Raw genomic sequence first — 27,618 nt, forward strand, 5'->3', positions numbered from 1 at the left:
AACCATGGTGAGGGCTGACTGTGGGGCACAGGAAATCACCTCTCTGCGCCGGTCACTGGGATCTCGCTGGAACAGCCACTTAACGGTAGCCTGGGGCGAGCGGGGCTGGCACTCAAGGAAGGCTGCGCTCCCTGCCACGCCATACTGCACAGACTCCACGGCATTCTTATTGGCTGTAGAACAAGAGGGTGCCACGTGAAAGCAGCACTACCTCTTGGCAGACTGCAGGCTGGCGAGGGCCATATACAGGGATACCCACCCATACAGGCAGGGCTGTGCCATCAGGCAGCCACTCCTTGAGGGGGTGGCCAAGGACATCCCTTCTCCAAAACCCCTCACCCCCTCACCCCCACGGACCATGTGAGAATCCTTCCAGTGGGGGCCCCATGAGCAGCTCTGTGGGCTGCACAGCTCCGCACCGAGGAGCACCCAGTGGTGAGACACAGCACTCACCGTTGGAATTGAACCCACGGCACTGCCTGATGGGGTTCCCGTGCCGGACGTCCTGCCGGCGGCTCCTCCTGGATGAAGATAGCTCCTGAGGGAGTATTCCCAAGAAAACTTGCCCCCCAAGTCTCTATAACCCCGAAACTCCAGGGTAGGATGTCTCACCCATAAAGTCCCCCAGGGTAATATCACATCCACCTCTAGACCTCCAGGACAGAGCCCTGGGTCTGGTGGCCAAAATTCCAAGGGTCTCGGGGTTCACACCTCTTAGAGGATGCTGTATAGCGGGAACAGGCTTGGCCATCCCAGGCACAATAGGGGTCCCGGGCAAGGCAGCAGTCGGCACAGGCGGCCCCATATGCCTGGCAGCGGTGCAGGCTCAGGTGTGTGACTCCCGCGGCTGAGGCCACGTACAGTTGTTGCTGTGGGCAGGGGTAGGAGCTTGTCAGTTCCCTCCCCATAGCCAGCCTTCCTTAGGAGCCAGTTGGGCCAGGCTCCTCCCCTTCTTGTTCTGTGCCTCAGTGTCCCCATCTCTTTGCCAAGGGCTTGACCCCAAGGTGAAGCAGCCTCCATCCCTACCCTCAGCCCACCTCACCAAAACTCACCCTCTTGGAAGAGATGGTCATGGTCTTAACAGGTGCTGGGTCCTAGAAGAAGATAGGGATTAGCTTATGACCCTGGGGACCCCCTTCCTTTCCTGACCTGGAGGTCTGAGGTCAGGAGGTGGTACTGAGGAGGGCCATGGTGAGGAGGACAGGACTGGGTGGTGTCACACCCACCTTGAAGACCTCCACCTCCTCTAGCATGAGCTCCTCCATCTCCTGGTCATCCTTAGGCAGCACGATGACCTTCTGCACTGTCCCGCGGTCTGGAACGGGCCGGGCAGGGCCTCAGTGGGGCTGAGGACGCTGGGAAAGGGGCACCAGCCTCAGCCCCTTCCCCCACCAGGGCCCAAACCCCCCAAGGGCAGTGGAGTGGGAGCTCTGTGCCAAGGTTGAAGAGTTGCCCCCAGATGAGGGGAAGAGGTCTAAGGGGACTGGCCCTGGATAAGGGGGGAGTCACAGCTAGAGTCTGCCCCTCTGACCCCAGACCCTCATTTTGGGAAGTTGCGAACAGGCTGCAGGAAGTATTCCCTTACGTTGAGGGCTACTGGAACAGCGGTGTGTGCAGTTTGCATGTGCACACGAGAGCATGTGTGTCAGTATTTGGACCCAGGTATCCTGGAGGTGTCTGGCTCTGTCCTCCCTCTTCCCGCCCAAACATGGGTCCCCAGGCACCCAGTGTCCCTGCTCTCCCGGCCACCAGGGATAGGGATGAAAATGGGGTTTCGCCATCCCCATTCTCAGTTATCCTGGTAATAGAGAGAAGCCTCCAAAGGATGAAGGCGGCAGAGCTGACACTGACAACCCTGTAGTAACCCCCTAGCAGGGCAGGGCCCAGCCCTATGGATCAGTACCCTCCACCCAGTGGGCCCAGTGTCGGAGGGGCCGGGAGCAGCAGTGGGTACCTGTGCCCAGGAAAAGCACCTCATAGCGCCCGTCGGCTGCATCCACCTGGTCCACGGCAACAGTGGTGAGACGGTAGGGAGCGCCTGTGCGGACCACTAGGGGCCGCCGCTGCAGAGGGTAAACGGCCTGGTACATGAGTGGGTGGGTGCGCATGAAGTTGATCACTTCATCAGGATAGTCCTTGGTGGACTTCATGGATGGCGTGAAGGTTCCACCAGGGCACTGCAGGCAGGTGATGAGCGTCAGGCCCAGGCTGCCCAGGGCACTCTGGACCCATTAGCTTCAGAAGAGGTCTCCGCTCTGTCTGTCCCCACCAGCTCCACCTGCTCCGCTTCTCAGAACACCCATCTGGGCTTTTGCCCAATACCCAACCTCTCTGCAGATCCGGCACCAGCTGAGGTCCCAAGGTCTCACACGGTCACATCCCATGGCCATCTCCCCAGCTTCACGTGCCATGACTTTGTGGCAGCGTTTGGCAGAGCTGACAATGGCCTTTCTAGGTCCTCATCCCCACCCCCTTGTCTCCTTCCTCTGACTGTTCTTCCAGTTCGCCCCTTCCCCAGCTCCACCGCTGCTCAGCAGGAGGGCAGGCCCGGAGCTCCTTTAACACCCTAGGCATGTGATCAGATCATGAAGCTCTCCTGCTTAGACTCCCGCAGTGGTCCATGTCACACCAAGATCAGGTGGATCGCCTCCCACTACTGCAGGGGCTCCTGCCCACCCCCACCTCCAGCCTGCCTGGGAGACTTCCCTACAACCTTCAGCTTCCAACAGCCTCCCAGAGGGAGCAGCCTGCCACACCCAGCCACCATCTTTGTTTCAGGATCCTAACTGGATTCTTTCACAGCCCGACACTGTGTGTAAATGGTGTTTTCCTTATGGTGTGTTTTGTTTTAACTTCAGCTTTATTGAGGGTGAATGGTGAGTTTATATGTGTGTATGGTCCACCTCCGCCCCCGCCCCCGCCAACTTGGCTGTGAGTGCCACGATGGTGCGGCCCATGTCTGCAAAGGGCCTGACCCAGCACAGTTCTCGTGGAAAGAGAGGAAAGGGAAAGGTGGAGTGAGTGGGGTCCTCACCGTGCCGGGCCGTGGGTAGGGCATCTTCCCTGAGAAGGGCATCCATTGGTAGTTGGGGCCCTCCTTGTGGGCAAAGGGCCCATTGAAGACCATGCGAATGTCAGCCATGGAGTAGACACACACGGCAGAGCCTCGGAACACAGAGCTGCGGGCAAGGCAGGCTGCTGCTGCGGGTGGGGCAGACCCTTGGCCCAGGGTCCCTCCCCAGCCTGCCCTCACCCACAGCTCCCCACCAGGATGGGGTCCTCCACAAATCATAGCCCCCCAACTCAGTCACACCCTGCCACTGCCGGCCCCAGCCCCAGTCTCACCCCGAGGAGGTAAAGACAGCATAAATGACTGGGTTCCTCACATCCTGGGTCTGCTGCACAAACACATCCTCTGGGGACAGAAGGAGAGGGGGCTGGGAGGGTACCTTGGCCACGAGCCCCAAGGCCCTGCCCACTCCTGGGTGGGGGGCACCAGGCTTCCCCTGACCACCCATCCGGCCGCCATCCCCTGCGGTAGCCATAGGCCCCCGCCCGCCTGCCGGGTGCTCACGGAGCTCGTCAAAGTGGGTCTCGATGCCATCCTCGCCTGGCACAGAGCAGACCAGCCTTGCCTTCAGGAATGTGCTCCACTTGTTGACCAGGCAGCAGTGGCCGCCGTCATCGTTCTGGGGGGCAGGGGGCAGGGGCTGGGTCAGATCAGCTCACTCACCCCAAAGACTCTGCCAGAGCAGGGCTGATGGAACCAGGACTGGGCCTGGGGAGGGGGCAGCAAGGCGCCTCATACCAGGCAGATCCGCCCGATGCGGGCATACACGGCGGGGCTCTGCGGTGCCTCCGCGGACCGCTCACGGAAGAAGAAGTAGAGCTTGTCGTCGTTGCGCTCGGCGCTGTCAGGGATGAGCTCGGCATGGATGAATGAAGGGTCTGCAGGCGGGCAGGCGTCAGTGGACCGCACCTTCCTTGGACAAGGCCTCTTTCCCGGGCCAGGTACAAGAAGACCCCCAAGTCTTCCGGGGATAAGAAACTACCCCCGCCCCAGCCAGTCAAGGGCCAAAAATTCTCCCACGAGTGTTTCTTTATGATCTCTGTGCCACACCCCAGACATGCTGCCCGCCGGAGGTGTTGCGGGCTCTGCTCACCATTGAGCCACCGAGAGTTGTACTGATCCGTGCGCATGGCCGTCTGCTTTCCAAGCGTGCGGAAGATGGCTGCGTCGGTGCCCATGAAGTCGATGTACACACCCGCATAGAGCTCCTCATCTGTGGGTGGGCCAGTGGGTCAGTCAGGGGGGCGCCCTTGGCTAAGGCCGGTGCACAGCAGAGATGACCTCCAGGGCAGGGTCCCATCTCCCCCTCAGGTTCTCCAGGGCAATTGTATCACCAGTGGGGCGTTGGTGAATGTTTTAACAACTGGCTCTGGGAGGACTGGGATTAGTAGCAGTTGGCTCTGATTAGCAGCCAGAGCCAATTTCTGTGGTGTAAATACTCCCACCATGGCTGATTTCAAGCTACTAACCTGAGGTCACTGAAAATAGAGTTGGGAAGACCTGCCAAAACCATTGTCTAGTATTTCCACCCCATAGATACGAGAGATGTAAATAATCTCAAGAACATAGATAATAATAAAATGTAGTAAAATAATTAGGAAGTAATGAGTTTTGAGTATTTTTACCTTTGTTTTTAAAGTAATTTATTTAACTGTAAGTGTATATAATTTACTTTCTAATAATAGCTGTGTTTAACAGCTGGCCCACAGAATACTTGAAAATTTAAACAGAAAATTTGACAAACACACTGCCTCCAGCACACCACTCCAAGTCTTCCCTCTAGACTCCCCCAGGGCAGGCCCTGTCTTCCCCCATCAGACTCCCTGGTCTGGACCCTGCCATCCGGCTAGGACCTTCTTACTCACTAAGAGTGAGAGGATAATGCCCACCCTCTGCCTTTCCCAGGCTTGGAGGTGGCACACTGCCCAGCAGCTGCTGAGAGGCAGACTCGGTTGGGCAGCCAGAAAGTAGGCAGAGTGCAGGGACCTGGGTCAGCAGTGGGCTCGCCCAACCTGGGGGTAGGGGCAGCAGCTGCTTCTGAGGTCCCAGGCAGGACTCCTCCTCAGAGAACATTCTCCCAACTCTCCCAGACACTTGGCCAGACCAGAAACAAACTCCCCTAGCTAGTCTCTGGGCCAGGACTCTCCATTGGTGCTGCCTTGTGGGCCTCTCCCAGCCTCCCAGACAATCCGAGAACAGGCTATGGGTCCACCGCCTCATACCACCCTCAGTACAGACTCCGCTTGTCTTCTCTTCCAGGAAGCCCGTGGCCGGGAGGGTTCTGGCCTTTGCATGGACCACACTGTGGATTTCAGGGTAGAATCTGCCCCCTGAGCCCACCACATCCCCATTCGAGGGGTGGGATGGAGGCTCATACCACCTAGTCTCTGCCCCCTCAGCGCACACTGGGGTCTGGTCTGTACCCTTCCCCTTGCCAAGTGGGGCCACATTGCGGGGGTGATGGGGGGGCAGGTTTCAGACACAGCAATTTCATGGTCTCTTCCCTGGGGTAAAGTGTTGTTGCCATGCTCCCTGCTCCAGAGGCAGAGGTCACACCTTTAGGTTTTAGAACCAGGGTGGGGTGGGAGCACTCACTGATGAGGGCTGAGGCTGTGTCCAGCTTGGGGTCGTAGGGACACTTGCCCTTTCCTGACTCGAGTTTCTCAGGCTCCAGGTAGAAGATGTAATCCTGCAAGGCAGAGAGGGGCTCAGCATCATCTAAGCCATCCCGCACAGGAAAGGCAAGGGTCATCAGGCTCCCAGGGTGAGAGCGAGCCCCCAGGGAAACCCTGAAGCCACCCTGCTTCACTCCCCAGATCTCATTGGGTTTTAACTCTATCTTGCCAGGTCTCCCAGGGCAGGGCGGTGCTGAGGGTTCCCAGGGAGGTGCTTCCTGGTCTAGATCTCAGATAAGACCTGGGAATCACGTCTCAGAGGACTCTGCTTTGGGGACCATGAGAGGGGCATCAGGTGGCCTTATAGGGGCTGAAGCCCCTCCATGCCAACTGGTTCAGGAAGACTCTGGCCGGGGCCCCCTTGGGCCACAGAGGCACAACTCTTTGAGCTGTGGCTGCCTGTCTTGGGCCACAAAGGGCAGGGGTACTGGCCAAGGGCCTGGGATCCTGTCCTTTGCCATTAGGTCCCACCAGGCCAGAGGGCTCTGAGGTTATTGTGTCGCCAGGTTTTGTGCCCTACCTGTGGTCCTCAGAATAGACTAATAGGCCAGGGCCTTTTCCCTGCCCCTCAGCAGAGCCCCCAGCTCCACATGTCTCCACAGGGAGCCGGGAGTTGAGGGGTCCAGCCCAGACCACATGGAATTCACAAAGCCTCCCCCATGCCTCCCAGCCCATCCCTGAAGATGCTAGGAGGAAGGCTGGTGAAGGCACTGGGACCAGGAAGAGCTCATGAGTAGGTTAAGGGAGGAAGAGGAGAGAGGCACAGAGGCAGGAAGGAGGTGGCAGCAGGTGGCAGAGATGGTGATGGGAAGGTGTACACAGGCCTGCTTCCAGTTACACTCTGCACACATGACTTCCTGCACACATGGGGCTGCACACACAGCTCGGCACGCAGCACTGCCAACACACGGAACCCACTGTCCACACCTTGGGCACACACACGCAGAGTCTGAGCGGCCCCACTTCTCAGCACTCCCTGCCACAGACACGCGAGCTCAAGTGACCACTTGCTCTATCACTCACCGGCAGCCCCTGCCCCCCTGCCCGCCCCTGCCCAGCCCCAGCGCCCCCCAGCCCCGGCCCAGCCCCTCAGCCCTGTCCTGGGTCAAGTCTAGTAGACACACAGCTCTGCCCCTCCCACCCCAGGGGTTAACCCGTGCCCCAAGCAAGGCATGGGGCAGGGACACCTAAGAGCTATGTGTCAGGCTGCACACATGTGCCATTTTCCCACGCTGGGTGCTAAGCAAGGTGTGGGTTGGAGAGTGCCCAACGCGTGCCCACGCATGTCTACACACGTGTTCTGAGGGCGGAGGCATGGCTGTCCCCAGGGCTCCTGTCTTTCCCACCTGATGGCTTCATGATTTCTTGTCACACTGAGGCTGACATGAGTCCAACTGGGAATGCCTTCAGAGGCTGAGGGCACTGCAGGGGAAGGGGTGGGAGGGGGGCACAGAGGTGGACGGAAGACCCTGGGGAGGCTGGCCTGGGGTGCAGGCTCCTGGCTGGAAGGCCAGGCCCAGGATGAGTTCGGTTCAGAGGCAGTGCTGCCTGGCAAGAGCCTGGAGGGATGAGGCCCACCTGGCGTGGGGCTGTGGGCGTCGGGTGGAGGGCATCATCAGTGGCTCTGCTGCCTCGGCCTCTGACCACCTGCATCTGGGTCCAGGGCGTGGCCTGAGAAGACGAGGAATATGGGTTAGAGCCAGGGGTGGCAGGGGCTGGGGGAGCGGGCTTGGGCTGCCAGCTTCTCACACCACACATGCCAGGAACACATGGGAGCACCTGAGCCCCCAGAGCACATATATGCGCCCCTGTGTGAACACATACACACAGCTGGGGCACACCTGCACACACCTGTGCCCCTTAGGTCCAATCATTCTCACACACTCCCTACAAGGTCACACCAGCTCACACACATGCCCACATGGAAATGGAGGAGGGCAAAAGCGGGCAGGGTGGGGCAGAGCTGAGGAAGGGGCAGCTCTCCCCCAGGCCGTATGGCAGAAGCTGACCCAGGCGTCCAGCCTCCTGATGCTGAGGCCCCCGCCAGGCCCTCTGGCTTTGGCTGCAGGGGCACTGTCCACATATGGAGGAAGCGCTCACTACATGCCAGGCACAGTGCTAAGAGCTCTGAGAGCGTTAGCTCACTGCCTCCTCCTCACACCGACCTGTGAGAAAGGCAGCTATTAGCCCCATTTTCAGGAGAGGAAACTGAGGCTCTGAGAGGTGGAAGAAGTCACTCACCCAAGGTCACAGGGCCGGGAAGTGGCAGGGCTGGGGCTCAAGCCCATCCTCCCATCAGAACCCTGGAAGGTAGCTATCAGTGGGGGCAGCACAGGGCCAGGGTGGGCGAGGCTTACCTGCGCGCGGCGGCCGCGGTTTACATAGGTGCACATGGGGTTGTAGGCGCCGGTCCCGCACACATACAGGTGTGTTCGGTTCCAGGGCTGGATGAGCCTGACGAAGTTCCCGCACTCACCCTGGGGCCAGAGGGAAAGCCAAGGAGGTGCCCAGATGCCTGCCTGGCCCCAGTGCCTTCCTGGAGTCCCCTGTCCCCCGCCGCCACCTCCCGCCACCCCACCTGTGACCCCACTGCACTCACGTTGCCATCCTTGCCTGAGAGCACGCACTCCTCAATGCGCTGTGGGGAGGCTGCCCAGTGGATCTGCCAGAGATGGAGGTCAGAGGGCCTGATGGAAGGGCTCCCAGCCCTGGGGCGTGCGTCCCTCACCCCCCCCACCACATCTGGGCTGGCCCTTACAATGAGGGGCTCGCGGTTGATGTCATGCAGGTCCAGGGACAGCACGTAGTCCTTGCTGCCCACATACATGCGGTCATGGTCCTCATCCTTGAGCAGGATTCGGTAATCAGTTGTGTTGAGCAGGAAGTTGAAGAAGTGGGCCGTGCCTGTGGCCTTAAGCTCTGTGGGCAGAGGGCAGAGCAGCAGTGAGGGCTCTTGGAGACCATCCAGCCGTACCCCCTTTGACAGAGGGGGTAGCCCCACCACACGGTCATCTTAAACCCCCAGCTTCCCCTCCAGGGCCTGCTTGGTTCCCTCTCTAGTCCCTGACATTCTGGGAGGAGAAAGTGGGACAGGTGGGCAGGGCAGGGAAGGGGCCACACCCAAAGCTGGGGCCCTGATTCATGGGCAGCCCAGCCAGTCTCTGGGTCTCAATGAAAGGGCAGCGGGCGTGGGCCAGGGTGCATGATGGCATCAAAGACTCTCTGCTCAGGTTGGGGGTTAATGCTCCCATGCTCATGGTGGGGCCAGCTTCCCACAGGGGCCTAAAAGGGTTAATGAGCAGGGGGGTGGGGGGCAGGTGCATCCAGGACAGCTCACAAATGCTGGCACAGGGCCAGGGTGCCCTGTCCTCACCCCAGCTGCCAACAAGACAGAGGGCAAAGCTGGCACACAGCAAGGTCCCCACCTTGTCTGAAGCAGGTTAGCCAGGACACCAGAAAGCCCTGCTGGAGCCAAACTGCCCAACAGACCTTGGGCTTCCCCCAGACCCCACAGGGTTGCTGACGGTGGAATCCTCAGGCCACTCTGAACCATCCAGGAAGTCTTTCCCAGGAAAGAGGCCCTCCCCCTAGTGCTGCAGAGTCCCTGGGGCTGGGGACAGGGTCCAGCTGAGTCCTCAGTTTCCCTTCTGCGTGAGTCTGGCAGCCCTGGCCCTCTCACCCTCAGGTTGCTGGGGGAAAGTCCTCCTTTCTGGGGATGAAAGACAGGAGGAAACTTGGCTAGTGATAGGCCAATGACAGAGGGCTCTGGGAAACTTGGTCACCTTCCTCTGGGAGAGGGAGTTCCAAGGGGTCCCCTTGGCAAATCACTCCTCTACCCACCCCCCAGCTAACTTTAGCTCCGCAGGAGAGAAGAGATTGCAATGAGGGTGATGAATATTCACCAGCACAGGAGGCCTGAGACGGCAGCACACAGAAGCGTTATGTATGCATGCACATGGCCCAGGTATACACACACGCACATATGTGTCCTACATCAGATGACGCATCCACCAAGGGGAACATACACATCGCATCTCCCTGCCCCACATCAGGTGGGGCGATCAAGGGGGAGGCCTGGAGAGGGAGAATCTGAGCCCTGGGATCTGAGGTCACTGAGAGCCATAGATGCTGCCTGAAGGTGGAACCAGCAGGTGGCCCCATCCCATTAGTCAAGGCCGCTGTCTCTGACTGGCCTGGCTGACCCTGACCCCTGCTGTGTGCTGGAGACCAGGGAATGGAGCTGGAGGGGCTGTGCCTGAGAGCAGCTTTGAATGGGAGCTTCAGGATGTGCTGAGATGGGTGTGTGAGGTGGGCTGGGAGCCAGGGGAGTCCCACAGCAGACCCAGAGCCCACATCTGAGGGCTGGGCAGGGCAAAGGCCTTGCCCTGCCCAGCTCTGACTATGGCAGCAAGAGAATACAGGTGATGACCTTGGCCCACCACTGGGACACAGGGACGCCAAGGGATCAAAGGGCCGATCCCTGCCTGGCTAAAGCCTCATCGGCGGTGCCTCTGAAGTCCTGGGCAGGGCACCCTGGGCACCTGTCCTGCACCTGTTGTTGGGCCACTCGGAGTCCCCCGCCTGGCCACCCGGCCATAGTGACAACAGGAAAGTAAACACTCCCCCCCACCCCGACCCAGGGCCAGGAAGTGGCCAGAGAGGAAGTGGGGCTGCCAGCGGAGCACCCCCAGGCTGGGACAGCCCGCCAGGGGTTATTTATACCCTGGCTGGGGGCATGGCCTTGACTGTGCCCTTACCCGTCCTGCTGGGCTAGGGGGCATTTGGGGGGCAACGGGGGGACGGGAGGCGAGGCTGAAGTGGGCACCTTCAGACGCAGGCACCTAAGGTGGGGGGAGCTCCAAATATCTAGCCCCAGGGATGCAACCAGCCATAATGCCTACCCTCCCATCCCTGCCTAGCCTTGGGTCCCTATAATCCAGACCCTCCCCCTCTACAGTGCCACGACCCCCAAGTCCAAGTCCCCCTCCCAAGTACAGAGGAGACACCATTCAGCAGATGAGGAAACTGAGACCTACATGAGGAGCAGGAGACCAGCCTTGATCTGACATCCTCCCTCTCAACTCTCCGTGCCCGTGCCCTTTGGTAGAGATGGGAATGGAGGGAGCCTCTCACTTAGTCATCCAGTACCTATTATGTGCAAAGCCCTGTGCTCATTAACATCCAAATTACAGATGAAGGGCACAGAGCAGTGAAGTGACATGTCAGTGTGCATGGAGCGTGATATTCCCACCCAGGTCCATGGCCTTTTGGGCTAAAGGAGAGGCAGGTGCCAGCAGAGCCAGTCCTGGTGGTGGGGACTGCCTGTTGGGAGGGCCAGGGCCGGAAGGTGACTCGTCCTCCATTGACAGGACACATGACTCAGGACCCTCGGGACCCCTCCCAGTGGCCACGGGATATGGCGTCAATGGCTCTGTTGTCACAGGATGTGATGTTTTGGTCTCTGTGGAAACTAAGGCGGGTGTGGGGAGCCCCCATAAGGCTGTGTGGGGTAGGAAATGGGTGGGAGCAAGGGTGAGGAATCTTTGGCTCTGGCATGGGCTTCATGACCCCAGTTGCGGTCTCGGAGCACTCATTTCCCTCATGCCAGATTGTAGTAAAGAATTAAAATAAGGGTCCCCATGACAGCCCTGCACCCCCAGCTCCAGACAGGAAGACTGAGGCCCAGGGGAGAGTGGTGCTCACCTTAGGTCACAGGGTGAGGAGTGAAACTGGTGTGCTGCCCCCACCTCCTCACTCTGCCGCAGGGTAGAGGAACAGGGGGCCTTCACTCCTCCAAGAAGCCCGGGTCAGCGCAGATGGTGGTTGAGTAGCCCTGGGCATCCTGCTCTGACACCTGCAGTGTCAGCAGGGCTAGAGCCTACTGGCCCCCAGCCCCACTGAGGAGCAGGGACTTGGGCCAAGGGGACCTGGGGGCCTGAGGGGGCATGGATGTATGTGGGGGAGCTGACACGGACTGAGGTTGCTCCTGTCCTCAGGCCTGTCCCACCTCTGCTCCACTTGCCCCAGGCCCAGCTCAGATAGCAGGAGTGTCGCCCCTCCCCCACCCCCAGGACAATACAGAGGGAGGGGCTGGGGCACAACCAAAGGCTCTGTGGGTATCAGGGATTCAAGTTTGTATAAGCTTTGACCTTGGGGAGGGAGGGTGGTGTGCCTGAGTGATGCTCCAGGGAAGAGCTCCCCACCCCCATGCCCTCATCCAGGCTGGGCACAGGTTGGGTGGGGTGACATCCGGGAAGGCTTTTCCCGTCATGGGGAAGGAAGAGCCTTTTCTGGCATCAGACACCTCATTTCCGCAGTCGTTTCCAGCCTCTAGCACTCTCCCATGGCCATTAGACACTTGGGGTCCTGGCCCAGAACGGCCTGGCAAAAGTCCAGAGGCAGGAATTTTCTCAGTGTATAGGAGGCTTAATCCTGGGGGTCTCTGTTTCCTCCTCTCTGGGAAGCAGCTGATGATGCCTTACTTTAAAGGAGGTGGTGGGCGAGGACAGCACTGAGGAGGCGTGTCTGCAGCCCTCACCCGAAGACCCCGAGTGGGCGGCCCCCGACCCCTGCTGCCCGTCTCTAGGACACCAGGTCTGTTGCCAGTGAGGCAGGGGCTGCTGCAAAAGGGGGGTCTTGGATCAGAGATGGGTACCCCGCCCCCTTGGTTACAGCCCTACAAAGCAGCAGGCCCTGACTGACAGTGTCACCTCTCTGGGCTGTGCTTGGGTACTGGGAGGTGATAGACAGGTCCCGGCAGCTCAGCCCTGACCTCTGACTTCATGTGGGCTGGTCCAGCCTTAATCCCTAAGATGAAGAGAAATGAGGCTGGGGGTGAAGGGTGGGGGTGCTGGCCAGGGTCTCTGGTCAGTACTTTATCCCCCTGCCCTTCTGAGGAGGGAAACTGAGGTGGATAAGGAGATGGTAGCAGTGGCAGCAGCAGGAATGGCAGGGTCCCTCCTGGACACCCCCGTGGGCTCTAGGGAGGGTTGGCCCCCAGCCCCTTTACCACTCCCTCAAGCTGTGAGGGGCCCCAGAGGAAGGCCCAGGGGCAGGGCTGACCCACTGGCTCCCGGCCTAATCCTCTTTTAATGAGCGGCCAGCCAGAAGGCCTCAGCCCCTGGCCACAGCCTTGCAACCCTGGAGCCCCAGCCAGGCGAGCTGGGGGCAGGGCCTCCCTAAAGCCTTTGCATGCACCTTTCTCCCTGCTCAGCACACCCACCTCACTCATACCTCAATGCCAAGACTCCAACCCTGGCCAGGCCAATCCAGGGCCCCAGCATCTGCCTTGACATACCAGGGTGACATCTGCCTTGTGCTCCCATGGACCCTCTCCTAGGCATTTACCATTTGTTCAGGTCCAGGTCCCACATGGGGCTGGGCAGGAGAGGCTGTCACCTTTGATTCAGGGGCTGGCTCTCCCAGTCCCACCTCCCACCACACCCCTAGGGATGTTCTAGATGGGAACCCCTAGAAGCCAGACCCAGGGTTTTGCCTGGGGTTTAAGCTGCCTCCTCCCTGGGGGGTAGGCTTCAGGTTCCTCTGGCCCCAAGCCCCTCAAAATCTGTCCTCTTCAATCCCATCTCTGGATCAGGCTGTCCAGATTGGAGACCCAGAAGCCTCCCTAGGAGCCATCCATACTCGCCCCTCTTCCCCCTAGGCAGGTGAGCCAGGTCAGTGCCAAAAAAGCCAATTACAGCCGCTCTCACCCAATTAGCAACTAATTATGGCCTCATAGTCCATTCAACATAATTAACATGTAAATGACTCCACGTGTTTATATTCAATAACGGCTCTGATTGAATTTAATTTAAAAGTCTGAACTGGGGACCCAGTTACCGTATTTCATCACTTAGAGCTGCCACTTCCTGGGAATGTCAGCTCCTCTAGGGGAGAGGGACCCAAGGCCAGAGTGAATGGTGGAGGGGCAGGTGCCAAGACACTGGCCCAGCGCTGGAGAGGGTGGAGATGGTTGTAGTCCCTGCCACCCTGACATGCCTATCCCAGGGGTGCGGGGAGGTGGTGAGGTCAGAAGAGCCCCCAGTGGGACCCGCAAGATGGGAAATCCTCTGGAACAAGGGGCCCCTTCTTAAGGGCTACTGTAAACATCGCAGCTGTTCAGTAAACACCAAGCTGGAGCTGAGCTGGAGCAGCCCAGCTGGGCTAAGCTCTGCTGCAGGCTTCCCTCCCATTTTGGGGGCTAAGGGCTGGGGGTTGGGGGTTGGAGGTTGGGGGTTGGGGCCTGGGGCCTGGGACCGGCAGGCCTAGGCATGCTGTTCCCACGCCCGTTCCGCCCCAGCGCCCACCTGCTCCGCCCAGGAGAAGACAGGCTGGGGGCACAGCTCATCCTGACCCGGGAAAAAGCCAGGTGGGAAGGGGCAGCAGAGTCACTCCCTGGCACACACACCTGGTGGAGAGCAAAGGTTCTACACCTCTCCCCACTAAGGATGTCCAGTGACTTTCGACCATTGTGTCCCAGCAGGTAGGGAGCCCTCCAGCCTCGGTGCCTCCATTGATCCCTGCCCACCCCCAGGACCACATGGTGCCTGACTGTTCTAGGTCTGGGCTGGTGGCTCAGGGGGTCAGGATGTCCTACCTGGACCCGAATGGCGTGCACGGCTGCCTAGGAGGACACCTTTGCGCATCTGCAGGCCAGGCAAAGTTCAGAGCTCTTGCCCAGCTTGAAAAAGACACAGTGTGGTCAAGGAGGCTGGTTTGAAGGGGCAAGGCGGTCCCTGAGCCTGGGGTGGGAGGAGGGGGCCTGGGCCAGGCAAGCAGCTCACACTGGAATGTGCCCCAAGAAGTGGGAAGGGGGTGGGAAGAGGGGCTGGTCCTGAGGGGAGGGTGGCACCAATCCATTTCTCAGGTGGGCAGAGTGGATCAGAGCCTCCAGTTCCACAGGCCTCGGGGGCCCACCCCTCCTCCCACATTCCAGACCTGGCCCGGAAACTCCTCACTCCTTCCTCCACCACCTCCTCCTCCCTGTGACTGCAAAAGACAACAAACTCTCCATGGCTCATTTACTCTGATAAATCAACCAGACGGACAGGCCAGGATGGGACCAACAGGCTGGTGGGTGTCAAGACCCTCCCCCTGCCCTGGGCCCAGCCCCCATCTCTGCCCTCCTCAGACTCCTGGGGTCCCTGCAGCCCCTTCACATCACCTACCCAGAGATTCCCAGGATGTCCCAGACAGTCTTCGCGCTCCCCCCCAATATTCAGATGGGGAAACTGAGGCACCGCACAGACAGATGTGTGCTCAGGGTCAGCCTTGAGGGATGTGGTGAGGCTGTCTCAGGACTCCAGGCATGACTTAGCTGGTCGCCAGTCCAGAAAAGCAGCGAGTACTCCACACAGGCCTGGTGCTAGGACTGGAGGGTGCTAAGCAAAATGACAGCGTGAGCAGCCTTGAGCAGAGGAGCCTGGAGTGCCACCCATTCCACCTCAGGTGCTGCAGGAGCCCAGGAGGCCCCCACATTCTAGCTGTTGCTCTGCAGTTGTAGTGCAGGACCGACAGGAGCCACCCAGGCTGGTGGACCAGCAGGTCCACACAGTGGACTCTGCCCCTGGAAGGAAATGAGGGCATCAGCACTGAGCCCTAAATGGGAAGAAACAAGGCTCTTGGCTGGGTGCAGAGACCTTAGAGGAAAGAGCATGTCCGGGTAGGAAGCCACGGAGGGGTCATGGTAGTGATGGGAGGAGATGCAGACAAGGGGGGATCAGGGGAAGGAAGGAAGGAAGAAGACTGGGGGAAGGGGGGTGGAGCCGAGGCCTCACGCCCCAAAGGCCTCCTGGTCCCTGGAGGGGCCTGCTGCTTCGGGGTTGTCCCTGCCCTGCAGAGATATAGCAGATAGGCAATACTTGCCAGCAGCCCCAGTGAGAATGCCACAGGTCAGCCTAGCTGAGTCTCACTCCGCCACTGGCTGGCCTCCTGGAACCTAGGCCAGCAGCCACCGCCCAGACCCCATTCTTTGCCGGGTCAGGATCAGTAAGCAACCCCAGGAGGCCTCCACCCTCTCCCAGGGGCTGCTCAGCAGCCTGGGGGGCGGGGGCCTGCAGGCCTGCCAAGCTCAGGCACCCACGTGAGCTGGGCTTTGGATTCAGATCGGAGCCTTCTGGCATCCAGGCCTCTGGCAAAGGCCCTCTTGCTATTTCTAAGAAAAATGCAGCAGGAATCTTCTCTGCTTCTCCAAAGCTCCAAGGGCTCCCTTGAGGCAGGGCTCAGATTCCCAGAACAGTGCCAGGTCAGGCCAAGAAAACATACTCTCGGGCCAGTTGCGTAGATGCCCAAGTGACAACCCAGGTCTGGTCACCCCTAGCACAAGCTGTAGGAGCTAGAACAGTGCAGGGCCGGGTGGTGGGTGGGGGTGGGTTGCGGGCTGTGTCACTAAAGCTGATCGTGGGCCCCAACCAGACTGGGACACTCATCTCCGGGAGAGCCCCCTCCATGGCATCCCTTCCCCAAATGCATTATCTTTTTCCCAGCATGTATTTGGTACCTCTGCCATGAAAAAAAGAGCTCAAAAACAACACGGAGAAAGTGCAAACTCTATATCCTAGCACCAGGAGCAAGACTCCATGTAGCATCTTGCCCTTTCCCCAGTTGCTGCACCCCACACACCCCGCCTCCGCTCCTGCTCTTCCCGCTCCCGAAATCTCCCTTCCCCTGTTTGTGATGTAGCCTCCTCCACAAATCCTGTCCAGATGCCCATGGTAGGAATCCTCCTCCTCCTGACCCCACTCTACCCACAGGGCTCAGGGTCCCTCTTGCAGTCCTTTCCAAACACCACCTGCTTTACCAAAGGTTAGAAATCTAGAGGGAGAGGTAAGGCAGTGCGGACTCCTTGGGCACTCCCAGGATCAGCCCTCAGCCCTCTGAGGGTGTCTGCCACCCTCAGAGTAGCTCTTAGTTTCTGAGACTTGCTTCGCCAGAGCCATAACTGTATTCACAAAAAGTTAATGCACAAAACACAATGAAGTCAACACCATTTTTGTCCCCATTTTACAGATGAGGCAGCAAGGACACAGAGGGACTTCACTACGCAAGGTCTACCCATGGCCAGGATGCAAGCTAGGCAGCTTGAGACCTCAGGATGCTGCTTCCATGGGGCCACTGCCATCCCTACCTTACATGGAGAAACCGGGGGTGGGAGAGCCTAAGCTGCTTGTCTAAGATCACACAGCTGACAAGGTAGGATAGAGGTTTGCCTGCCTTCAGGGCCAGCTCTCTCAACCACCACAGCACCACCTCTTCATTCTACCAAATTAAGTGTCCCACTGCCTGCCCTGGGGGAGGAGCTGGAGGTCTCCCAGGCGTCAGAGGCCAAGTACCCACGGCTCTGAAGACACCCTCTGGGCTCCACACCGCCTCTGGAGAGGTCACAGGGTTGGAGGTGCACACACACAGGTGCAGACAGCCAGGAGCCCACTCTGAGGCTGCCACCTCCCAAGCCACAGGGTGAAAGATGCCTTTATGGGCCAGGATGAGATTTTTATCTTGGTGGTTTCTCTTTAAATTCTTTACGATTACGAAGCAGTGGGGGCTGCCAAGGAACATGATTTACTCCTTGAGCATGCACCAGCTCCTCACTCCGTGCCAAGGGAAGCTGGAGCCAGGGAGGGAGGGGTGGGCGTCGTGCCAGGGAACCAGAGACAAGGCCTGTGCTGCGGAGGCCCAGCCAGTGGCGGTCCCATCTGAAGCTTGGCTGGACCTGGAAGGACCACAGCTGAGAGCCTCAGGTCCTGGCCTGGCTGACCCAGGCTGGGCCTCAGGCAGGCTCTCGGCAAGCACAAGGACCTGCCCGGCTCGCTCCGAGGGCTGATCCCTGGCCAGCTGAGGGGCAGCCAACCAGCACCCAGGACCTCCCAACTCCCAAAGCGGCCATTTCCAAGTCCCCTCTCAGGAGTGAGGCGGCTCCCATTTCCAGGAAAACTGAGATCCCAAACGCAGGGATCTCAGCTCAAGTTCATGCTTTGGGTCTTCCTTCCTCCCTCAACAGGCTCATCCTGGAATACCCACGCCTCCCCAGTTTGCTAGCTCCAAGTCCCCCTGTAGCTGTCAAAGCCACCTACCCAGCTCCCTGGTACCACCCCTGGCCTCCAAGCTCCTGGGCCTTCTCACCTGTCCCTTGCAATCTGAAGCTCCAAGCCTGTTTGGCTGGCCAGGGAGCCCCCCTGGTGGGCAAGGGAGGGTCCTTAAGCTCCCCAGCCCCGCCCCTCACACCGTGCAGTCAGGCCAGCTAAGTAAATGGACTGTGACCCTTCCTAACCTCCAATCTCCTCATTTCCTAATAAGGAGACCTGGCGACTTTGGTTCTCGAATGCCACACACAAACGATGTAAGTGGTGGCACTGTTATGGGCCTAATAGTCCCAGAGGCTCAGGAGCTGGGCTGAGGAGGGCTGGTGGGCAGTGACCAGCACCAACCCGTTCACCCTCCACCTGCAAAACGTCCTTCCCAAAGAGCAAGCCAGATACGCCCAGACTCTTGAGAAGGTTGAACCCCAGGGCTGCTCTGGTCATAGAAGCCCTTTCCTCTCCTGGGCCCTGGTTTTCCTTCTCCGAAGGGAGAGAGCTTCCTAGAGGACTCTGATCAGTGGAGGGGCTGGGGTGATGGACAACTGTATTCATAGGAAATAAGCAAACCCAAGTGCTGTTTCTCCAGTGGTACAGAGCACAAGAAGCCTGACCAGTGCGAACCCAGCCCTTTCCTTGGGAAGTGAGGCTGGGTAGGCTAAAGCCGGCACTGCAGGGTCCTGGAGCTCGAGCTCGAGCCCGAGCCCGAGCCCGAGCCCGAGCCCGAGCCCGAGCCCATGGGAGAGGGCTGTGCCTGCATTCCCAGCCTGCCCTCCACCCCCAGTCCTGGGACAGGTTCAGACATCAGGCAGAGCCAGGCTCCATCTTAGTCCTGCTCCTGAGTGACCCGGGAAAGCCTCTGGGTCTGATTCCTCACAGGATACCCAGGGAGTCCCCTTCCCCAGGCCTTGGAGGGACTACCACTTGGTTATCATCATGGGTACCTATTGTTATTTCTATTATTTTCATCTTTCCTGACCTCCCCTGGCAAGGTGACCTTCCATTCCATCTCCTTACTCCGGCCTCAGTTTCCCCAGTAGCCCAGCCACCTCATGTCATCACAAGATCGCTTTCCCCCTCCAAACACCTCTTGGCCTCAAGTCCTGGCCAAAGCCAGCCCAGGCAGCAGCAGTGTATTGTGGGGGTGGCTTCCTGAGAAAAAGTAAACATTCCCCAAGCTAAACAAAGGACCTGGCAGGGCCCTCACACCTCCCTCTGCAGTGGGAGGTGGTACCCCAGGGCTTGGACCATCTCAGGGTGGGGGAAGGGAGAGTTTTTTTTCTCCCAGACTTGGCCAGTGACTCTGGGGTTAAGGGGACTCCAGGCCCAGGCAAGGATAGGTGGTGAAAAGAGGGTCCTGCTGCCCAGGCTCTCTAGTTCTAAGCATCCATGAGCTCTCAAAGAATACCTCTCCTGCTCCTGAAAATCTTCCTCACTTGACCCCTCATTTCTGCATGACCTTGGCTGTGCTGCTGATGGAAGCTCAGGAGATGGCCCATAGGAGTCTCCCCACTCTGACTGAACCCTGGGCCCCTTCTCCCTTATACCCTCTCTCAGCTTTAGGCCTGGCTGAGGTGCCCAGGCGGATGGGCAGGCAGCAAGCCCAAGCCTGGCCCAGTTCCTGCCTTTGTTCCTTTATCTGCCCTGGGCAGCGTGGCCCCTCATACCAGAACCTCCGGCTTAGAGGGTCTGGCCCGACTAGGCCGGAACTAGCACCTCCCAACTGCAGCGGGACCCAGGCAAGGGAGGGGATGTGCCTAGACTGAGGGAGGCCCTGAGGCCTAGTATGGCAGCTGCTATATCCATCCAAGGCACAGATGGAGAAACTGAGGCATTAAGCCACAGTGACCACCAGGGTTCCCAAGAGCAGCCCTCTCTGTGCTCCTCTTGTATATCCAGGAGAAGAAGCTCCTCCCAGCCCTGGCCACAGCCAGGCCAGGGCCCAGGTTCTGTAGGTGTTGGTCTCTATTCTCACTCCACAAATGATCAGTGAGGGCCTACTCCTCACTGAGGGCCGCATCGTATGCATGAGCTGCCTGAGACCATCCAGCACGAGGGGGGAGAGGGGTGCACAGGGCCTGGTGCACAGTAAGTGCTGAGCTCCCAGGAGGCACCAGCCAGCTGGGTGTCCATTGTCTTTTCAGCCACTTTGTCTGTGAGCACCCCCATCTTGTTCACTGCACAGTCCCCAGTGCTCAGCACAGGGCCTGGCACATGGCAGGTACTCAAGAATCTGCTAAACTAAGTGACAGCTAAGCATAAATGTAGGACAGGAGATCAAGTAGGAAACAGAAAGGTCCTTCAGGACAGGGAAACCTGCCCGTGCAAAAGCACAGAGGCCTGGGGATGGGGTGGCCCCAGGCAGCCTACAGCCCCACCCCAGGCTGCCACAAGAGTCAGCGCCACAGGCTGGCTGCCAGTGAGTTGGGCTTTTAGTCACTGTGGGTGTCAGCTTCAGAGCTAATTGAGGGGGAATCGACCTGACCGATGTGGGCTTCAGGCGTCGGCAAGACCAGAGCACCAGCACTATTTCTGGCCTCTCCTCTGCCTCCTGCCTGACCGTGGCCCTGCCCTTGCCTGAGCCTCGGTTTCTCTCTCTGGAAAAAAGGAACAAAAGCCTTTGCCCCTTTGCCCCTGCAGGTCCAAGAAGGTTTAAAGGAAGTGTACAGAGACCCTCCCAATATCTTGTTTCTCCTGCTTCCTCTCATGGGTCTCCAGGGTGATGACAAAAGTGATACCCAGAGTGGATGCCTTGGTTCCAAGATCCCAGGGGTACGGAAACCAAGTCACCCTCCCTGCCCCTGTGGGGGGAGGGGATGCTCTATTCTCCCTGCTGGCACCCTGGGCTTGGAATGGGGTGAGAGGGGGACCAGGTCCCTTCAATATTTATTAATCAGCTCCGAGGATTTCCACCAGGAAAGGGTAGAGATATCAGCAGAATAAGTATCTCACCTTCTTAGGCCTAGGAGAGGAGTTGTTTTTTACAACCCAAACCAATCAACTCTTCTGCCCATTTCTCAGGCCCTGTGCAGGATTCCTTCCAGGCACATACTCAGAAATTCACTCCCCACTCCCCCATCAAGTTGCACGGGTAATATAGGGCCAGGAGAGGGGCTCTGCTGGGGGACATGGGAACATGGTGAGGTGGGGGCTGGGCCTCAGCCAAGCCTGAGGAAGGAGAGGTTGGCCCAGCCTTTCACCCTTATAAGTGCACCCGGGAATCTGGTCAGCCAGGGCTGAGTCGGCCCCACCCAGGGCAGGCACCTGGACCAAGTGACCCTGGGCCAGAGGAGGGCCAAGGCTGAGAACTCAGCAGTGACCCCAGGTTCCCCAAGCATGGCTGCTGTCCCTTATCCCAGGCCGAGAGTAGACTCTTGGATCATGCACACCTTCGAGGAGGTGGCTAGTGAGTGAGCCATCGGTACGCCTGGATAGTATGTGTGGCACACATGTTCACCTGCCTAGTGGGTTAACTGCAAAGGTGATGGAGCTGGAGGACTAGCATCTCATTCTGCAGACCCCAACTCATCATTAAAACGTTCCAGTGACTTCAAGCAAAGTGCTCACTGGGGATCTCAGACCTGTAACGACAGCACGTGCTCTCCCTGAACTCACCGGGTGGCCTAGCCTCTAGTCACAGCCAAGAGCCCCCTCCCCAATTCCTGGGAACCCCTCCCACATGGAGACCCATAGGAAGGTTCCTCAAGCACCCAGAGCCCAGCAGAGCAGGTCCTGCTCCTCTAGCTTTCGGAGGCCTCAATGTCTGCCCGATTGTCTCACCAGGCAGGGCAGGACCAGTGGCAGGGAAGGGCTTCTGCAAACACAAGTTTGAAAGGCATGACACCTCTGTCACCCCAGTTATCACACAGAGGGAGATGCTCTGCAGTCCCAAACCCAGAGGCCACACATTCTGGCTCTAGAAGCGGCCTGGGGACTTCCCTGGCGGTCTAGTGGTTGAGACTCCACGCTTCCACTGCAGGTTCGATCCCTGGTCGGGGAACTGAGATCCCTCATGCCATGCAGCCAAAAAAAAAAAAACAAAAAAACGCAGCAGCCAGACTCAGGACCCTTCTCCAAATATCTAAGTAGTCCAGTCTCCAGCCTTTCCCAGCAAGTCACCACCTCCTTTGTCGCCCCCAACACACCCAGTGTGACCCATGTGGCTGCACAATTTGTCCTTTTTTGCTCTGACCTCTCCTCTCTCTCCTGTGCAACAGGGCCAAGTGCTCTGGACAGAGGAGTATGCTGGGGAACAGCAAGGCAGCCTCTTACCTTTAAATGAGAGCCGGACCCGAGGCGTGGCCAGGAGGTAGTCCTGGGTTGGGGTGGCTGGCCAGGCCCCAGTCAGTAGGGAAGCCCAGAGGAGGAGGCCAGCGACAGGCATTGTGGGAGGGGCCTAGGGCCCAGGAATCAGGCAGCCAGCTAGACACCTGGGAGGGGGAGCAAGATTGCAATGTGTGAGGCAGAGTGGGGTACCCTGCCCTACCAACATTTCCCTGTGTAATTCTGCCCAAGGTGCCTCAGTTTCCCTATCTGAATAAATAGGGCGATGGGTGTCTCCTTACTCACACCCTCAGACTGGGGCCATGAATGCCTCAGTGTGAAAACCTCATATTCTTTCTTGTCCCTAACAATGGGTCTGAAGACTAAGCCACTGAGTGCAGCCTAGGGTCACCAGGACTAATAGGGGCCATGGGAGACTCAAACCCTCCCCGCATCACAGCTTCCTGACTTCCATTCACAGCGCTCAGCTCAAGCAGGTGATCTTACAGCCCTCTCTAGTTCCCCTGCATCCACCCCCAACCAAATGGGCTGTTCCTTCCCTCTCCCACTTCAAGGAATGAGGGAAGAGATGGGTCCAATCCTGCTGGCTCCAGCCAAATCTCTCCTTCTAGTATAGGGAAATCTGAACCTGATTATTGGGGTTGGGAGCATGAGGGAGTGGAGGATGAGTGAGACACACATAGATGGCCTAGAGTGAGAGAGAGACAGCAGCCAGAAAAGGAGAGGCAAAGAACAGTAGGGTCTACTTTTACTGAAATCACAGCAGGAGGGATCCAGGTCAGACATACAGAAGGACTTCCTGCCAGGAAAATTTCCAGCTCTGCCTACAGAGGGCAAAGAAGGGGAGTGAGGACGGCCAGCAGGCCTGGGGCAGGGTCTGAGCCAGCCTCAGTATCCCCTGCAGAACTCCCATACCCCAAGCAGGCCCAAGTTTCCATACAATGTTTTTCAAATATTGTCTCCCCAGGCAGACTGGCTGTTGGGTAAACGCAGCCCAGCACCAGTTGTCTGAACATATTGCTCCCTCCAGGCGAAAACCAGTGCCAACTTCCCAACCGCGCCCCCCCCACCCAGATGCACTGGGGGTGGGGGCACCAAGAATGACAATGTGAGCCCCACCCCCCAGATCTGTCTGGCCTACTTCCTTCTCCCATGGGAGACAGGACCCCAGGCCCACTTCTAGGACCCTGAGGTGGGGGTGGGGTGTAAGAGGTATCGTGGCCTGTTAATCCCCTGCACTGGCTAACACAAACTGAGGCAAGGCCCAGGCTCCACATCTGACTGTCCAGCCCCACTCGACAGACCCTGATGCCCTCCCTAGCCCACCTCCCCCGAGACCTTGCCTCTCCTGCCAAGCAAACCACTGGTGGTTCCTCAGACAGGAAGTGCAGCTTCAGGCTGACTGACCCATTCCCCATGTGGTGCCCTCTGTGGGAAAACCCTCTCCTGAGTGCCTGACACACCTCTCATGTTCCTTCAAAATCCCCCATCACAGGTGCTCCCTCCTAGGGAGGATGGCTGAAGGAGGGAGGGGAGAATCAGAACCAGCCCTTCCCCCAGTCTGCTGGGGCACAAAGCTGGTGCTGACTGAATGGCAGGCCCTGATGAGGCAGGCAGGTGGGAGAAAGGGCTGTGCAGCTACCAGCACCCTGGGGTGCACCTGAGAGGCCCCCACTAACAGTTGTGGATATACACACGTCCACACTTACATGCCCGCACTCGTCCTTACAAGCATATGTTTGTTCAAGAACTTGACCTGCTAGTGGGGTGGGGCTCAAGGAAGCTGGGAGACACTGTCCTGGCTTGGGGAGGACAAGATGCAGGCTGGGTCCCTTAGAGAGATTTGATCCTATGTATCAGGGGGCTCAGGGTGACTCGCCTCCCGTCCTCCCTGTGACCTCATTTCTCCTACAGCCATTTTCATGGTGACAAGGTCAGGGTTACCAAGGACAGTGTTGGAGTCCCCCAGGGTGTCCAGAAACGTGGAGGGCTTTGCTCCACTGGGCCCCTACAGGGACCTCCCACAATGCTTTGGCCCTTTAAAAGGGTGAATGGGGGATGTTCAAATCTGTTGGGGCCTCAGGCCCAAGTCTAGGCCCCCTCCTTGGCAGCCTGGGGGATGGAGGGGAGAAGGACAGGGAAGGAAAAAGAGGAAGAGAAGAACAGAGAGAGGAAAGGGGAGGGCATTTCCACAGTTGCTTCCCCTCTGCCAGCCCCTAGATGCATTCCACTCAGCCCCAGCCCCAGAGAAGCCCCCAGTCTGGCCCAGCCCAGGTGGGTGGACAGAGAAGGAACAGCCACCGCCACCTGGGAGCCCACCAGGAGGAGAGCAGAGAAGGAAGGAAAGAAGGCTGGCGGGAGGGAGCAACGGAGGGAGGCAGGCGGGAGGGAGGAGGAGAGAGGGAGGAGAGAGGGAGGGACGGAGGAGAGACGTTCGAACAAAGAACCGAGGAGCTGGGGCTGGCAAGGGGTGCAGGGAAGGGGCGGCCAGACGAGGGGGTCTGGAGGCACCTGGGGGCGGGGCAGGGGGCTAGGAGGTCGAATTGTCCAGACTGATCCAGACTTCTCAGGCTTGGGGGGGTTGTGGGGGACAGCCTGCCTCAGGGAAGGAACGTTGGCTCCTCCAAGCTGAGAACTGCCTGGATGGAAGGGAGGCAGGAGCAAGGGCTGCGGGGGAACATGGTGAAGAAATTATTAACAGCACCCCATCCCCCACCTAGCTGCTCTCATACTACCCCCCAGCAGGCCAGAGCTCCTTCCTGACTCCTTGGCTTCCCCCTCCCCCAACACCCTATGGACCAGGAAGCAGAGACACACCAGCATAGCTAGGATTGAACCCCCCCCCCCTTTCATGGCCAGGGTTTCCCAGTCAAGGTCACCTGGGCTTGGCTCCATCTTCCCCCTCAAGGTATTCCTGGAGCGGCAGGGGGCTGAGGCTGGGTTCCTGGCCTTCTCTCCCCAACCCCCTGCACTTCTGGGCCTGGCTCCTTCAGAACTGAGGGGCAGCAGCAGGGGTAGGCGTGCCCAGTGTCCTCACCTTCCAGGACACCTTACCCCAAGGGTCCAGGCACACTCCCTATGCAGCCTGGGAAAAGGCTCCAGCTCCATCCAACTCCCTGGACTGGAATGAGCCTACCAACCTCTGGGTGCAGTTTCCCTGTATCTCCAACTAGGACAGGGGCTTCTGGGAGACAATCTGGATGAATTCAGGAGGACAGGAACCCCCAACCTCCAGAGCGGACACATCGGTGCCTTCAGTTCCCCCCCCACTCCCCCAGGTGTTCATGGGCTAGTGTTCACAACACAGTTATCTCAAGAATTAGAAGTTATTTATCCAGCCAGGCCTCCAGCCCTACCTCCAGCTGACCCCTCCTGCCAGTCCTGCCTCATTCCTGGGCCACCTTGACACTCTCTGGTCCCACCTGCTCTAAGCAAGTCCACCTAGCTCCTAGTGTCCCCTGCCCACTTCACCACTGGGGCTCCAGCCTGCCCAGATGGGGGGCTTGACTGCAGGCTCTCCCAGCTCACTTACTCCCCACATACAGCAGGGCCCCTAATCCAAGCAAGACTCCCTGCTGGAAAGCAAACCCAAACTAGTAGCGGGGGTCAGGGGGCTGGCACAGAGCTGGGAGAAAAGCCTTGGGGCTGGCAGTCCTGCCCTCCTGATCTTGGAGACCCTCCACGTGGGGGCTGCCAGTATAGCGCTTCCCTTCCAGCAGACGATCCCCAGATCCGGACACTGAGGCAGGGCAGGCGTACCTACTGGGGAAGAACGCTGCCTGAGGCGTTAGTGGGAGAGCTCAGCCAGGAGAAGGGGCATGAGGCCTCCCGCTCCAGGAACAAGGTGGTGGAGGTGTATGGGAGCACCCACCCACCCACCCAGAACCTTTCGCAGAAAAAGTTGCTTTGCACACTTGTGACCCCGCAGGCCACATCCTCCACATCTCCACATCGCTTCGATGCTGAGGGTCGGGGCAGTCCGGCCAGGTATAGGCACCCACTCCAGTCTGGTCAACCCTGCGTCCGCGGGAAGCCCCCTGACTCTCTGAGCCCCAAGCCCCGGACACTTCCGCAGAGTTGCAGTGCCGCGGGTCCCAGAGGGATCGCGGGGTGGCCCGGCTGCCTGACCGCTCCCTCCCGGTTCCCGCCGCACTCACCTCTTCCACGGCGGCGGGGCCTGGGCTCCCGAGCAGCGGCGGCGGCGGCGGCAGCAGAGCCGCTCCCGGTTGAGCCGGTCCGCGCTAGCGGCCCCCCGGGGCCATGGCCCTGCCCGCGCCCTCTCGCCGCTGTGCCTGAGCTCGGGTCGGGGCCGCGGCCCCGGCTTAACGGGTTCTGCGGGCTTCGGGCGCGTCAGCAGTCGAGGCCCCGGGCCCCATCCCGGGCCATGGGAAGGCTCAGGGGCGCTCGGGGCCGCCTCCCCCCGGGTGGGCTGCGGGCGCCCCCTGGCCGGCGCGCCGAGGGCGCATTCCCCGGAGCGGGGCGCGGGCGACGGCGCGCGCTGGGCTTCGGGGAGCTGCGCTCGGCTTGGCTCGGTGGCGCTGTGCTCGCCTGGTCTCTGGACTGGGGCCGGCCGGCCGCGCTGGGCTGCGCTCGGGGCTCACCGGACCGCGGCCGTTCGCTCGCTCGCTTGCTTGCTCTGGTCTCGCGGCCGCCGGCGGGACGGGGCGCTCGGAGCCGCGCGGGGAGCGCCGGCAATTGGCCGCCCGTGGGCGACATTTGCATAGCGCGGCCCCGCCCCGCCCGCCCCGCCCGGCCCCACCCCCAGGGCGGGACCCGCCCGGCCGCCGTCCCGCCTCCTCTCCACCTGTCCACGGGCTGGGCTCGGTGCTCCCAGGCGGTGGGGCAGCCTGCGCCCAGGGAGGCTAATCTGCTCCCGGCACCCCCGCCCTGGCTTCGCAGGCAGGGCCCCCGCCCCGCCCTGGCTTTGTCTCTCCGTGGATACACCGCGCACATCGCGCCTGGTGTTTACCCGGGCACTCAACTCCCTGGCGGGAAGGGCAGGCGCGCCCGGGAGCAACGAGCCTGCGCTCACCTGCACACCCCCTGCCGTGTCCCTCCTTCCCACTCGCTGCCCGCCACGCCTGGCCCGGCGTGAGACCCGCAGCTCAGGGCCCGGGACTGCCCGGGCCGCTCAGCAGGTGGCAGTGCAGCCCCTGGGACGGCTGGCACGGTGGGACCTGCCCGCCGCCTCCAGCCCAAGCCAGGTCACCCTTACAGCTCCGTTCAATCGCTCTAGAGCTCCCTGAGACCCCCTCAGCAGCCAGTCCTATTTCAAGCCAGTAGCCCCACGGATCCACCCCCTTATAGTTCCATACCCCAGAGAAGCCGGATAGGGGTTCCTAAAAGGGACATTTGCTTTCAAATGGCCTCCTGATGAACTGAGGGCCCTGCAACTGATCCGAGGAAGGGACCCTCCACCCAACCTAACCTAACTCCCCTCCACCCAACCTAACCCAACTCCCAAGGCCGTAGCCTCACCAGCCAGGACCACAGCCTCAGCCCGGCCCCATGCACT

The 27,618-nt window shown here is 59.7% G+C and overlaps 1 protein-coding gene across 8 annotated transcripts in view; it reads right to left on the bottom strand.

Annotated features, from left to right (window-relative positions):
- SEMA3F (semaphorin 3F) overlaps positions 1-26,784 on the bottom strand; it is a 28,713-nt gene extending 1,929 nt beyond the window's left edge. The window contains exons 1-18 of one of the 8 annotated variants that reach the window (XM_082345607.1): positions 26,261-26,783; positions 22,092-22,249; positions 8,504-8,664; positions 8,345-8,407; positions 8,103-8,222; positions 7,324-7,416; positions 5,666-5,759; positions 4,164-4,283; positions 3,809-3,948; positions 3,575-3,689; positions 3,346-3,415; positions 3,035-3,179; positions 1,955-2,063; positions 1,227-1,315; positions 1,053-1,094; positions 712-869; positions 454-521; positions 40-173 (exon numbers count right to left, since the gene is read on the bottom strand). In XM_082345607.1, coding sequence (XP_082201733.1) covers positions 40-173; positions 454-521; positions 712-869; positions 1,053-1,094; positions 1,227-1,315; positions 1,955-2,063; positions 3,035-3,179; positions 3,346-3,415; positions 3,575-3,689; positions 3,809-3,948; positions 4,164-4,283; positions 5,666-5,759; positions 7,324-7,416; positions 8,103-8,222; positions 8,345-8,407; positions 8,504-8,664; positions 22,092-22,203 — 1,833 coding nt within the window. In that variant the 5' untranslated portion in view covers positions 22,204-22,249; positions 26,261-26,783. Of the gene's footprint in view, positions 1-39; positions 174-453; positions 539-711; positions 870-1,052; positions 1,095-1,226; positions 1,316-1,954; positions 2,178-3,034; positions 3,180-3,345; positions 3,690-3,808; positions 3,949-4,163; positions 4,284-5,665; positions 5,760-7,323; positions 7,417-8,102; positions 8,223-8,344; positions 8,408-8,503; positions 8,665-11,448; positions 13,938-22,091; positions 22,250-24,614; positions 24,757-26,260 lie in introns of those variants that run through there. The other 7 variants (XM_082345605.1, XM_082345608.1, XM_082345603.1 and 4 more) reach the window with 7 other exon arrangements.
- Between the last annotated feature and the right edge of the window lie 834 nt (positions 26,785-27,618).

This window comes from Balaenoptera borealis (assembly GCF_965194805.1).
Source record: "Balaenoptera borealis genome assembly, chromosome: 12".
In the NCBI taxonomy this organism is placed as follows: Eukaryota; Metazoa; Chordata; class Mammalia; order Artiodactyla; family Balaenopteridae; genus Balaenoptera; species Balaenoptera borealis.